Here is a 14,005-nt window from a genome sequence, read left to right as displayed (position 1 = left end):
TACCAAGTATGTGACATCATTTCTCATGGACGCATATATAATACTGTATGGCTGAAACATGATTTGTCAATTCCTCATTCATGGACATTGAGGCCATCGCCCTGAAAAAAAAAATCACTACACATCCATCTTTCCTCAAGCATCTGATAAGTCTAAATTCCTAGAAAGGCGGGAAGATCAGAGTCTGTACATGTCCTTACGGCTTTTTATATTTTTTGTTTGTTTGCCAAATAGCTCTCAAGAAGAATGGGAATGGGGAGAAGGGAAATTGAGGGTTTTTTCCCCCACTTTTTGAGACCTTTTATTCAATTATAACATACATAAAAATAAGTGCACATACGTGTACAACTCACTGATTTTTCAGAAGCGGAACACACCGCGCATCCAACATCGAAATCATGAGACAGAATATTTCCAGCAGCCCACAGCCGCCTCGCTCCTTGCCCTCACTATTCTCCGACGGGTGGGATTTTAACGCCACAGAGGCCTACTAACCCGGTTCTCTCTCTGGAAACTTAGTTTAAATACGTTGATATCGCCTAGATCACGAAAACATGAGCTAGGTCCTGCCTGCGTAAGTTTAAGTCTTAAGTTCCGCGGGCAAAACGCACGGCATGCAGGTATAGCAGTGCCGTCCCTGCGTGCAGCGCGGCGATCCCGGCGTGCAGCGCGGCGATCCCGACGTACCCCGCGGCGCGCAGACCCGGCGACTGGGTGCACAACGCGGACGGCGGGAGTGGCGGCTGCTTGGCGTGTGGCTGCGTATCTGTTGGCGGCCGGAGGTGACGACCCGGGTTCGACATGGAAGTGTAAGTCGTTAGGGGCGCGTTCCCGGCTTTGCGCAGACGCCCACAGCCGGGGACTGCTGGGACGCCGGGAGTCGAGGGACGCGGGCAGGGGCGGCACCTTGCACAGGTTTGGGGGAAAGGCTTGGAGCGGGACGCGGGGAAGAAAGGGACCCTCGCTCTGCCCCCTCGGAACCTTCGTCCCTACTCCCACCTCTTGCCTGGGACGCGGGGCCCAGTGCGACTTGACCTGGCGGCCTTTCAGTGTGCCTGCTCCCTCCCTCTTTAGTTTCCTAACGTGTTCTGGGTCACCGTGGTGTCCCACCGGGGTCTTAGAAGGTATAAAGCGCCGTGTCCGCCCTGGAAGTACCTGCGGAAGAGATGCATAAGCGCTGGGATAGAGCTTGGCTTACCTTGGGGGGCCCTCACTCAGAAGAGGTGCTCTCCGAGTTTGCTGAGCAGTTCGCCTTCCTACGAAAGGGGCAGGTTTTCTGGGAAGAAGGAAGTGCTTGAGCCAGGACCGAGACCACAGGAACAGTACGTGTGTGTGATGTTTGCTTATTGTTCGGCGTGCAGATGGAAGTTTTTGCAACTACTCCGCATATGGGTTTTTACATGGCTGACATTAACTTGTAGGTGTAACTGTATTGTGTTGTCTTTGGCGTTGGTTATTTAATACATTTTCCCTTGTGTTCTTTTATCTGTTTAGTGGTCCTATATACTACTATTTTGCAGATTTTTAAAAAACACAATATGTGTACGAAAGCGTCATGAAACAGTATTTTTACTACATGCAGTACACTCTGATATTGTCTCTTTTATTAAGAAAGAATGCTGACCCACTAAATTGATTTTGTAGTCCATTAATGGGGTTTAATCTGCATCTTGAAAAACATTCAGATACATTACTCTAGGCCTAGCTATTACCAATTTTTCCTCCCTCTTTACTAGAGCAGTTCCTGTCATTATGCAATCCGTTTTAACTTAGCCATCTTAAAAAATTCCTTGTCTGCACATTCATGTCCACTTATTGCTCCATTTTTGCTTCCCCTTAAAACAAAATTGCTTGGAAGTGTTGTTTATCCCCTCATTCTCAATCATCCTGTTGGGCTTTCATCCTCACCAGTCTACAGAAATGGGTTTTGTGATGATTACCTGAGCCCTCCATTTTGTCAAATTCAAACGTCGATTTTTTTGGCCTCAACCTTCTTGATCTCTTAGCAGCAGTTGATACAGAAACTCTCGGTGTCAACTATACTTAAAAAAAACAAAACAAAAAACTAGAAACTCTTTTGACTTTGTGACATGCTGTCTGCATTTCCCCCTACATCAAGGACTACTTCTCAGTCTCCTTTCCTGGTTTGCCCTTCCTCCCTTGCTTGGCCTCTAAATGTTGAGGTGTCCTAGAACTCAGTCCTGGGACCCTTTCTTTCCACACTCTCTCCCTTGGTCATTTTACCCATCTATATGCTGATAACTCCCAAAAGTATATTTCTAGTCCTTTTCTCTCGTCATCCATCCAACTGCTTAGTCCAAAAATCTAGCCCTCCTTCCTCACTCCTAAATCCAGCCCATCAGCCAGTCCTGTCATCTTCACTTTCAAGATATTTTGTGTACTGTTACTTTTCACCATCTCCATTGCTAACTCTGTAGTCTGTCATCTTTGGTCCAGATTAAGCAGTAGCCTTTGACTTCCATTCTTGCCCCCCCCCACTTCTGTTTTCCAGTCAGCAGCCAGAATCATCTTAAAATATTAATTGTGGGGCGCCTGGGTGGCACAGCGGTTAAGCGTCTGCCTTTGGCTCAGGGCGTGATCCTGGCGTTATGGGATCGAGCCCCACATCAGGCTCTTCCGCTAGGAGCCTGCTTCTTCCTCTCCCACTACCCCGCTTGTGTTCCCTCTCTCGCTGGCTATCTCTACCTCTGTCGAATGCATAAATAAATAAAATCTTTAAAAAAAATAATAAAATAAAATATTAATTGTATCTGGGATGCCTGGGTGGCTCAGTTGGTTAAGCGTCTGCCTTCGGTCCTAGGGTCCTGGCATCAAGTCCCGCATTGGGCTCCTTGGTCAGTGAGGAGCCTGCTTCTCTCTTTGCCTGCCGTTCCCCCTGCTTGTGCATGCTCGCTTGTGCTCTCTGACAAATAAATAAATAAAATCTTAAAAAATATATTAATTGGGTCAACTCACCCCTTGTATAAAACCTTGTATAAATATATTAATTGGGTCAACTCACCCCTTGTTCATTGACTTTCTGTTGTACTAAGAGGAAATCCACATTCCTTACTAGGACCTATATGACCCTCACCAACCCTCTCTCATGCTACTATCCCCACCTCCCAAACACACACATTTTCCAGGGCCAGTCAGGTAGTTTCTGTAGTCTTCCAGGGTCTTCAGGACCTTTGCATTGCTGTTCCCTCTGCCTGGTATACCTTTCTCTCAGTCCTGCTCCCTCTTTCTCTCTTTGATAGCTCAGGTTGAGTGTTGCTTTTCCTTTTCGGTCAACCCAAAATAAGTCCTCCTCTTGTCTCTTATTAGAGCATCATGATTTACTTTTCCTTTGAATAATTACAAGTTGTAATAATAGATGTATGTTTACTTGTTTAGTGTCTTGTTTCCCTCATGAGAAAGTTTCATGAAGGCAGGGACTGATGTCTTTTCACCTAGTGCTTAGCGCTACATTTGGCACACATAAGGCGTTCAGCAGATACTTGTTGAATGAAGTAATATAACAATACTTCATTAATTTAACAGATTAATTAAAAATATAATTGAATTAGCTTCCTAATTGCTGAGCATGTAGATTTTCTGATTTTCCTAAGTGAAATGGTTTGAATCAGGAGTTTTTTCTCCTATAGCCGTCTGTCCATTTCTGCCAAGGAGTCAGTGACTTACTGAAACCAATCAAAAATTTTGCAGCTAGCAGTTTATGGGAAAGTAAGGTTTCTGTAGGAATGTGATTTGAGAGTAGAAGGACCCTTGGAATGGAAAGTTCTGGAGGCCTAACTTCTAGTTCCTTACTGGTCTCCAGCATGAGGTGCGATCCTTGACAGTATGGTCCTTAGGATCTTCAGCAGAACCTTGTTTGTCTGAGAGGACAAACACATTGTACCTCTTTCAGTCATTCCTAGGACCTGGAAGGAGGAGGCATGAAAGGAAAACTTTTCTTAGTTTTTACTGCTTTTTTCCCTTCAATCACTGAGTAAATACATATTGAGCAAATAATACATAAAGACATACACTAGAAATTTTTTAAAGGTGAGGAATATTTATGCTTTATTTGATTGAGTTATAGAATTTAAAAAATAAAAACTTTATGACCATCATTTGGAAACATTTTTTCTTTCTTTCTTTCTTTCTTTCTTTCTTTCTTTCTTTCTTTCTTTTTTTTTTTTAAGATTTTATTGATTTATTTGACAGAGATAGACAGCCAGCGAGAGAGGGAACACAAGCAGGGGGAGTGGGAGAGGAAGAAGCAGGCTCCCAGCAGAGGAGCCTGATGTGGGGCTCGATCCCAGAACGCCAGGATCACGCCCTGAGCCGAAGGCAGACGCTTAACGACTGAGCCACCCAGGCGCCCCTGTATGATCTTTTTAAAATCATGTAAGAGTTTCCTTCGTTTTACAGCTGGAAATACTGAGATTTAGAGAAGTTAGCTAATAGGTCCTGTAACAGTTCAGTAATAGGACTGGAAAGAAGTTACTTGTTTGCTAGCTCCCAGGAGAATGCTACAGATTAAGTTTGTTGACTTTGAAATCTGCCCAGTTTTCTTGTACTTTAGTTTTTCAGAACATGACTTGAATCAATAACATAGGTTGAACATAGAGTTTGAGCAGTTCTGTTCGTCATTGTGTGCGTAAATTAACTGTGTGGCAATTAAAAGGTGCTGTTTGCATGTGTACGTGTGTTTCTAAAGAAAATCTGCCAATAGATCATTTTGTTCTGTTTATTCAGAATTCGGTTTTCCAAAGTAGTTGTTTACGTCCATTAAATTGACTCAGCAAGTTAAGCAAAATTTACAGGTTGTATTTCAAATAGCAAGTCAACTTCAGTCAACTAATTCATTACTTAAGGAAATTAAAGGACTGCCCACCTGTAAATATAGATTCAAACTATCTTTAAAATTCACGTGGAATAATTGCTTTAAACACCTGTAATTAAAATCAGTACTAGTCTAAGTCCTATAGGAAAATATGATGTTATGTGTAGGTGGGCAGTTTCTAGAAGTCTAAATGCTTATGAATGTATTACACAATACTGAAGTGCAAGCTATATATATAGCAGACAATTCCTGCTCAGAACGACAGCTTGTAAATATAAAATTGACAGATTATAGTCATCCTAAAAAAACACTGGAGGCAAATGGATTTTATGTCTTCAATGATAGGTTATACTAATGTCTTTTTTTTTTTTTTTTAAGATTGTATTTATTTGAGAGAGAGAAAGACACAGCAAGAGAGGGAACACAAGCAAGGGGAGTGTGAAAGGGAGAAGCAGGCTTCCCGCTGAGCAGAGCCCGATGTGGGGCTCTATCCTAGGAGCCTGGGATCAGGCCCTGAGCCGAAGGCAGATGCTTAATGACTGAGCCACCCAGGCGCCCCTATACTAATATCTTTTTTTAACCTTATGTAATTCTTTAGTTTTACATTTCCATTTTTCTCAACTTTTTAGCTTGAAAAATTCCAAATTCATAGAACAGTTGCAGAAAGAGCACCACAAATACCTTAGTATATCCTCTATCTAGAGTCACCATTTATTAACATTTTGATGTTTGCCTTCTCTCTCATACACATGTATACGTTCTCTCTCTCTCTACACATTCTCTCTCTCTACTGAATCATTTCAGAGTTGTAGATATATCATCTTACCCAGTCTTAAAAGTCTATTCTATTTAACTGCAATGCTATTGGTACACCCAGGGAATTTAGCATTGATGTACTGATATTATTAAAATACAAAATTTCTCCTGTGTCATTTTAGCTAGGTTATTTTTAACCACCGATTCAGGAGCCAGTCAAGAATCATATTTTTGGGGGCGCCTGGGTGGCACAACGGTTAAGCGTCTGCCTTCGGCTCAGGGCGTGATCCTGGCATTATGGGATCGAGCCCCACATCAGGCTCCTCTGCTATGAGCCTGCTTCTTCCTCTCCCACTCCCCCTGCTTGTGTTCCCTCTCTCGCTGGCTGTCTCTATCTCTGTTGAATAAATAAATAAAATCTTTAAAAAAAAAAAAAGAATCATATTTTTGGTTGTCATACAACTTTTAGTTGTCATAGTTCTTTAATCTTTACTCTAAAAACAGTTTCCTAGCCTGTTTTTGTGACATTGACATTGTTACAGATGACATTGATATTTGAAGAATCTAAACCAGTTGTTTTGAAGTATGTTCCTCAATTTGGATTTGTCTGGTTATATCCTTATGGCTAGATTCAAATTAGACATTCTTCGTCAGGATTGCTGTAAGGGATGTGTCTTTCTCAGTGCATCACATCATCATCACTGCTGTTAGTGAGATCACTTGATTAAGTTGATGTCCAGTCTCACCATATCCTGTTCCCAGCAACCTGCCACTTAGTGGTGGTTATAGTAGGATAAAAGCTGTCTTAAAAACTTTTCTCGATATGCATAATTCATTTAGGAGTCGAAATGAACATAGTTCACTTCATAAAAGGTAGATCCTATGCTTATTGACATTTTATTAAATAAAGGAAAGCCTAGCATATATTGGCATTTATTCCATTAATATTTTACTGAGTAAAAAAATATTTATCTTTCTAAGAAAAGAATAAATGAATAAACCAGCTTCTGCCAGCCAGAATCTCCAAGATGCGGTACTTGTTTAAACATCCATTGTTCTCCTGGCCCCAAAACACAGGTTCATTCAAGCACATATGCCAGAAAGTGTCTCTCCTTTGTATATTGATTCTAGTAAAGACAGATGATATTCTTTGGATTCTTGCATTAACAGTATTGGCTTGGGCAGTGGGAAAGTAACTTGGAATAGCCAAGGACAGATTTCCCTAAGGCATAGAATATTCTGCATGACAGAGGAGAGGCCATGATTTGGAAATGAAGTTGTAACATAGGCACCTGGGATGGATCCCTTAGCCTTGAGGAAAAATAACATTTATATTATTTTTCCAGTCTGTTCCAGGAAGGATCTCTTAGTCACAGTGTATTTTAGGGCACACAGGGAGTTTTAACTCAATTTCAAGCAAAGATAGGAAGGAGCCTTGTGGACTGACTTCCTGACTAAGTAGGCAAAGATGACATGTGGTTTGATTTGTCCTTTTCAATTTTAAGTGAACCATATCATATACTCTAATTATGCATTGTCCTTCTTGTGTTAGATTCCTTTTAAATAACATATTCTTTGTGACCTGAGTGCAGTTGTGGTCATTTGGGCAAAGCAACGCTTTTGTGAGATCCCAGCTATTTGGGGCACCTGGGTGGCTCAGCCGTTAAGTGTCTGCCTTCGGCTCGGGTCATGATGCCAGTGTTCTGGGATTGACCCCCGCATCTGGCTCCCTGCTTGGCGGGAAGCCTGCTTCTCCCTCTCACACTCCCCTGGTTGTGTTCCCTCTCTCACTGTCTCTCTCTCTGTCAAATAAGTAAAATCTTCAAAAAAAAAAAAAAAAAAAAGATCCCAGCTATTTGTTGAATGTCTAGCAGCATTTGGTAAGCTTCACGTGTTGATTTGCTTAGATCGCTGACATCACTGTGCTGCTGACCACAGGCCTAGGTCAGATCCTTGTGGTAACCACCTGCTAGTTTGCTTTATTGATTGCTTAGGGAAGTCACCCATCTATTTGGCTCACGTTTTTGAAATTTCGTGTCAGCATTTTCATCATATCGTCCTGCTCCTGGTTTAGGAACAAACGTTTAGTAGTCTTTATTACACATTATTTCAAGTCTGAAGTGCTTCCTGAATTTTTAGGATTCTGCATTACCGGTTTTCATTTGTCTAATCCAGTCTTATTTTTCACAGTTCCTAGTCATCTCCCACTTCAGTTAGGCTGTGTGACCTGAAGCAAGTTTTTAAATCTCTGAGCCTCAGCTTCATCATCTATAAAGAAGAAATCACAATAGCTCCTATATCACAGGGTTTTTTTAATGAGAATTCGGAGAGGTGATATCTTTAAAAAATAATAGCTTCCATTAAGGAAGATCTTAATCAGTACCAAGAACAATGCTGCACTTTTAAAATTTGTTGTCTCACTTCATCATAACAGTTTTATGAGGTAGGAAGAAGTTACGGTAGTAACAGGGATAGTGATAATAGATGGCGTTTATTGAGTACTTACTGTATTCCATTACTTTACATCTTTTGGTGTAATCCTGTAAATAATCTTACATGGTTAGTACTCTGTCATTTTATGGATGAGGAAATTTAAGTACAGGGAAGTTAAGTAACTTGCTTAAGTTCACAGAGCTCTAATGTTCAGTGGAACTGGTTTAGAATCCAAGTACTACTTTGTTATCCCCATTTTTTTTAATGTTCAAAAAATATTTGTTTATAAAAAATACGGTGGGATAAATTTATACTGAGAAATGCAGCAATAAATACAGTTGAAGAGAACAGAGCAACTCTACGTTGATACATTGGCACAAACAGGAAGAGCAAACGCGTGGCCCAGACCTGAATATCTGCAGGCCAGTTTCATACACGCTCCTTTAGAAACACCACCCTGAAAAGATCTTGTCAGTTTAGGTAAGAGAATGAGTACACATAAAATCACAGATGCTCCCTGATCAGGACTTTATTTAAAAATTAGCAAACAATACTGTAGAGACATTGATATGTAAATTTCTAAAATGCTGCATCTTAAATTTAGTTGGCGAAGACCACATTTAGCTTTAAGCATGAGGTTAGTCCTCCACTCGGAAAAGAGATACTAAACTGTAAAAAACCAAAAAAAAAAAAAAAAAACAACAACAACCCTCCCCATTGTTTAAAATCCCAGTTTATTAAGTAGATTGTTTAAAAAAAATAAAAAAAGGGGGCGCCTGAGTGGCACAGCGCTTAAGCGTCTGCCTTCGGTTCAGGGCGTGATCCCGGCGTTGTGGGCTGGAGCCCCACATCAGGCTCCTCCACTATGAGCCTGCTTCTTCCTCTCCCACTCCCCCTGCTTGTGTTCCCTCTCTCGCTGGCTGTCTCTGTCTCTGTCAAATAAATAAATAAAATCTTTAAAAAAAATAAAAAATAAAAAAAGGTCTTTGCAGGAGGCTAGGTGGCTCAGTTTTTGGGCGTCTGCCTTCAGCTCAGGTCATGATCCTAGAATCCCGGGATTGAGTCCTGCTTCAGGCTCCCTGCTTAGTGGAGAGTCTGCTTCTCCCTCTGACCCTCACCCCACTCGTGCTCTCCCTCTCTCTCTCAAATAAATAAATAAAATCTTTAAAAAAAAAAAAAGTCTTTGGGATGCCTGGGTGGCTCAGTCAGTTAAGCGTCTGCCTTTGGCTCAGGTCAGGATCCCCCACGGCCCTGGGATCAAGTCCTGCGTAGGACTCCTTGCTCAGCAGGGAGCTTGCTTCTCCCTCTGCCTGCCACTCCCTCTGCTTGTGCTCTCTCTCTCTCTTTCACAAATAAAATCGTTAAAAAGAAAAAGCATAGGTCTTTAAAAATAAGAAAATTGACTGTGCAGTAGTACTCCCCTTTCACAGTATTCCTTTTTACTTCATATGGGAGTTACTGCCTCTGCTGTAGGATTGAACTATTATAGCACTAAAAGACAACTCTTTAGGGAAGAGGCAGAAAAAGAAAAGGGAATGTATGTAAAGCAATATTTCTTTTAGGTACAATAAGCATAATAGTGTTTTAGAAAGACAAGATAAAAATTATTCAAAGCTAGCTTGGTTCTCACTGAATAAAAACAACGGGCTAAATACTGAGCTCCTGTGTGTCAGTATAATAATCAGTGCCTTGGTCGCCATATTGGTACTCTCTGGGGTGGTCATCTTGGTACTCTCCGTCATACTCATCTGGGTATTCTGCCTGATAATCACTGTCACTAATTTCAGACCCATTTGTTCCTATTCCTTGGCTTCCATTGTGAATGACAGGTTCTGTGGTAGCGGCACAGTATTTGGGATCGTGTACTTGCCGCCCAAGCCCATACACACTCATTCCTTTCCGGGAAGCAACTTTGTTGGTTCCCATCTGTAGAGAAATTGTTGAGTTGTCCCCTGGTTGTAATGTTACCTTCTGACCATAGATGTCTCTTCTGGTACCTGGTGCGAACATCCCTGCCTGGCTGGCTCCTTTGTTGGTGCCCATCTGCAGACTAATTGTGGCCTGGTCAGAAGGCTTGTCAGTTTGCATTTTGGGATCATAAAGATGCCTCCTGGTCCCATAGGCTGTCATACCTGCCTGGCTGGCGCATTTGTTGGTTCGCATCTGCAAACCAATTACACTTTGGCCAGCTTTTAATTTTCCTTCATCAGAACGTCTTGTTTGTTTTTCATCATACTTAACTCCAGTGTCAGTGGTTGTATGGAATCCTTTTGTTTTAGCCAGAACTGCCAGAGCCACCAGCATAGTCTGAACCTGGGTCACGTTTCCATTCTCAAAAAGATCATTTGCTTCAAATATGTCATGTGGCTTCATGCCGTAGGGCTGAATAGCTTTAATAAAGTTGCCAGTATTCTCCAGCTGAGGCCAGTTTAACGAGGACTCATTAACCTTCTTCACTGAGCCTGGCTGTAGCTTGTTTATGAGCTCGCAGAGGATGATGCCATCTTTTAAGCCCAGCTGAAAGTTGGTGCCAGTGCTCATGCCTGTCTCCTCTTCTGTCCAGTTTCGAAGATCTTCTTCTGCCTGATGCTCATGCTTGGAAGCGGTCCTGCTCTTGACCTCGATGGAGAGCCTGTTAAGAAGGGCCCTTGTTGAAGTGGGTCATGGTGGTTCGGGCGGCAGGAAGAGGCTGCGCTTGGGTCTTGGGCCTGGGGGTTTCTCGTACTCAGCTTCCCCACTCCTGGCCCCAAGGAGCGGCTGCAGTGGGAGGTGCTTGGAGTTCACTCCCCTGGGCTGCGCAGGAGACTCCCAGATGTGGCGGCGGGCGCGGGTGGTGTTCGGGGCTTGGTCCAATTGGGTCCTGCAGAGCCTCCTGCTCCGCTCCCCATTTTTTGTTTTAAATGAGAAGCTTAGGGGGTTAATAAACTCCCATACCTTGTAAGTGGCAGAGCTAGAATATGAACCCAGATTTGTCTGATTTCAAAACTGTACTCTTAATTATCACACTATACTGCCTCTAGACTATTAAAACAGTAAGTACTTCTGATGTGGTATTGTAGAATGGCTTGATTACACTTTAATACAAGTCACATTGCTGTGCCCACTCACACATGAAAGACATTTTGCCTTGATCGCAGGGGTACCACGCTTTGACCACGGCTTGACACATGAACTTTACCTGTTGAATTGATATAGAAGATGAACACCTTTGTGGATATCTAGCAGGATTCTTGACATTGCTGGAATTCCCAGTAGTGATGTTAATGTTAATGATCCCATTTTGGTGATTCAGCAGGGTGACTTGCCTGCCCAAGATGTCAATAACTGGTGGGAGGCAGATGGTACTGGGGAAAGGACATGGCTGTGTTTATTGATGCCCCTTCCTAACCGTCCGGTTTTCCCATGTTCTTCCTGTAAGTGACATCTTCCAGATGACTGACTTCTCTTAACTTCTGCCTACATAGATTAAGGATAAGTATAGTATTTTGATCACCTACTTAGTAATGGATGTGTTATATACTATGGCTGTAAAGAGGGAGATTTGCTCTGAAATTGTCCATTGCCCACAAAACCAGTAGGACTTAGGACGTTACTCAGTTTTAGGTTGTAGTCCCTAAATTCCTGAACTGAACTACTAAATCTTGCTACAGGAAGTATTTTACAGATATTTAATTACCACAAAGGAACGTAAGCCCAGACTGATGATAATTTATTTTGCAGGAAGGATGCCAATTCTGCGCTGCTCAGTAACTACGAGGTAAGTAGCTTTGAAGTGAACTATTGAATTTTCCTCTCTGGTAGTTTGCCCTTTGCTTCTGAAGGTTATTGAATTCATTTTAGTTAAAATGACTGAATTCATTTGGCTTTTCCACTTTAAAATAGGACAAATGGCACCATCTGGTGGACCTTGGAATTATAAGCTTGGTAAATCATACATAGTAATTCAGGGAAACTGGGAAGACTTTAGTTTATAGTAGGCAACCTTCCCCAAATCCCAAATATTTTAGATCTTTATTTGATATGCCTTCATGGGATAGAAGCATCTATTTTGGAACTGTTTCTGTCTGCAAAGTTTTCCATTAAAATACTTATGCCTTTTCCTAATTACTACTCTTTACCTATAAAATGCTTTTATATATTATTATTTCGATCCTCATAATAGTCTCATAAGTATTAACACTTTTGTTTTGAAAGTGACAGCTTAGTTGACACACCGTTAAGAATAATTTAGTATGAACTAGCAGATTTGGACTTTGGGGGCTTGAGGGTTGGGTTGCTGCAGAAAGGGAGGAAAAAAGGAAAGAAGTTGGTGAGAGGGGAGATATAACATTTTTGCCTATCTTCTATTTGCCTTTGTTTTTTTGGTATTAGCAAAGCCATATGATAGGTTAACTGCAGGTATATAAAGAACCATTCATATATTCACTGTCAGTTTTTCATTTTCTAGAATCTAAATTCATGAAGACTTAAGGAGATTTGAGTCTCTATTGTGTGATAGAAAATAGAAGGTAGTGGAATTAACACAGTTGGCCATACTCCTTACTTAAATTGTTGCTGCTAATAGCAGGAAGGAAATGGTTGTTACTCAAGCCATTGGCTTTTAGGAACCTCCTTGTCCAGTTTGGATGCTGCTAGATGTTTGGGTGTTTTACCTATTGGGGAAACATCACATTAATTAGATCTCATGACACTATTTCTGAAAAAATAATGACAGGCAGGGGAGGGGTTGTATTGTATCTAGTAATGGTTTATGAGTCTGTACTTACTTCCTTTGGTTCTCTGGCATAATCTCCAAAATAGGAAAGATATATCCTCTACCCACCCTCCTCAGCACTAACACATATATGTTTTTCCCTTGTGGGAAAGTTTACTTCTAAAGTTCTGTAGCATTTTTTTCTCTTCTCTTCTTCTTCTTCTTCTTCTTTTTTTTTTTTTTGTAAAATTTATGTTTATCACTTGCCTCGTAATTTTTCCTTTTCAGAAATAAATTTACTAGATTTTCATATTAGTGAAGCAGGATCCTGTTTTAGAAAAAACTTATTTTTAGGAAAAAAATTTTTAGTTGAAGCACAGTTGACAGATAACATTAGTTTCAGGCATACAACATAATGATTCAATATTTGTACATTGTGAAATTACCACAATAAATCTAGTTAACATCTATTACCATATATATAGATTTTTTTTCTTGTGATGAGAACTTTTAAGATTTACTCTCTTAGCAACTTTCAAATATTCAGTACAGTTTTACTGTAGTCGCTATGCTGTACGTTATATCGTCATTATTTATTTATTTTATAACTGGAAATTTGTACCTTTTGACTCCCTTCCTGATTTTGCCCACCATCTTCCTTCTGCGTCTGGCAGCCATGAATCTGTTCTCTATGCCTCTGAGCTTGTTTTTTTTTTTTTTTTTAAAGATTTTTATTTATTTATGTGACAGAGAGACACCCAGCGAGAGAGGGAACACAGCAGGGGGAGTGGGAGAGGAAGAAGCAGGCTCATAGCGGAGGAGCCCGATGTGGGACTCGATCCCGGTACACCGGGATCACGCCCTGAGCCGAAGGCAGACGCTTTAACGACTGCGCTACCCAGGCGCCCTGTTTTTTTTTTTTAAATAAGATTTTATCTATCTATCTATCTGAGAGGGAGCGCACGCGTATACTAGCCAGTGGAGGAGCAGAGGGAAAGGGACAAGCAGACTCTGTTGAGCGTGGAGCCCAGTGCAGGGCTTGATCCCACAACCCTGAGATCATGACCTGAGCTGAAATCAGGAGTCGCATACTTCACCAGCTGAGCCACCCAGGCACCACTTAGTTTGGTTTTTAAGATTCCACGTGTAAGTGAGATCATACAATATTTATCTGACTTATTTTACTTAGCATAATATGTCCAAGGTCCATCCATGTTGCGAATGGCAAGATCTCATTCTTTTTTATGACCAAATAATATTCCATTGTATATATTAAAACTATATTTTTGTAT

The 14,005-nt window shown here is 41.3% G+C and overlaps 2 protein-coding genes across 8 annotated transcripts in view; one reads left to right on the top strand and one right to left on the bottom strand.

Annotated features, from left to right (window-relative positions):
* The first annotated feature begins 677 nt into the window (after positions 1–677).
* LOC103670180 (CGRP receptor component) overlaps positions 678–14,005 on the top strand; it is a 45,816-nt gene continuing 32,488 nt past the window's right edge. For 6 of the 7 annotated variants that reach the window (XR_570512.2, XM_008698585.2, XM_008698588.2 and 3 more), the window contains exons 1-2: positions 678–809; positions 11,741–11,777. Coding sequence is in view for 5 of the 7 variants with exons in the window: in XM_008698585.2 (XP_008696807.1) it covers positions 802–809; positions 11,741–11,777 (45 nt within the window). In the remaining 2 variants the exon portion in view is untranslated. Of the gene's footprint in view, positions 810–840; positions 916–11,740; positions 11,778–14,005 lie in introns of those variants that run through there. The other variant, XM_008698590.2, reaches the window with a different exon arrangement.
* LOC103670179 (calponin-3-like) lies at positions 9,387–11,711 on the bottom strand. Its single transcript, XM_040635004.1, is given in 2 exon segments — positions 9,387–10,657; positions 10,659–11,711. Coding segments are annotated over 2 exon segments (1,017 nt in total). The 5' UTR covers positions 10,686–11,711; the 3' UTR covers positions 9,387–9,667.

This window comes from Ursus maritimus, unplaced genomic scaffold (genome assembly GCF_017311325.1).
Source record: "Ursus maritimus isolate PB19 unplaced genomic scaffold, ASM1731132v1 scaffold_2, whole genome shotgun sequence".
Taxonomy (NCBI): Eukaryota; Metazoa; Chordata; class Mammalia; order Carnivora; family Ursidae; genus Ursus; species Ursus maritimus.
Note: the sequence above shows the minus strand (reverse complement) of the source record. Positions and strands in the feature narration are given on the sequence as shown.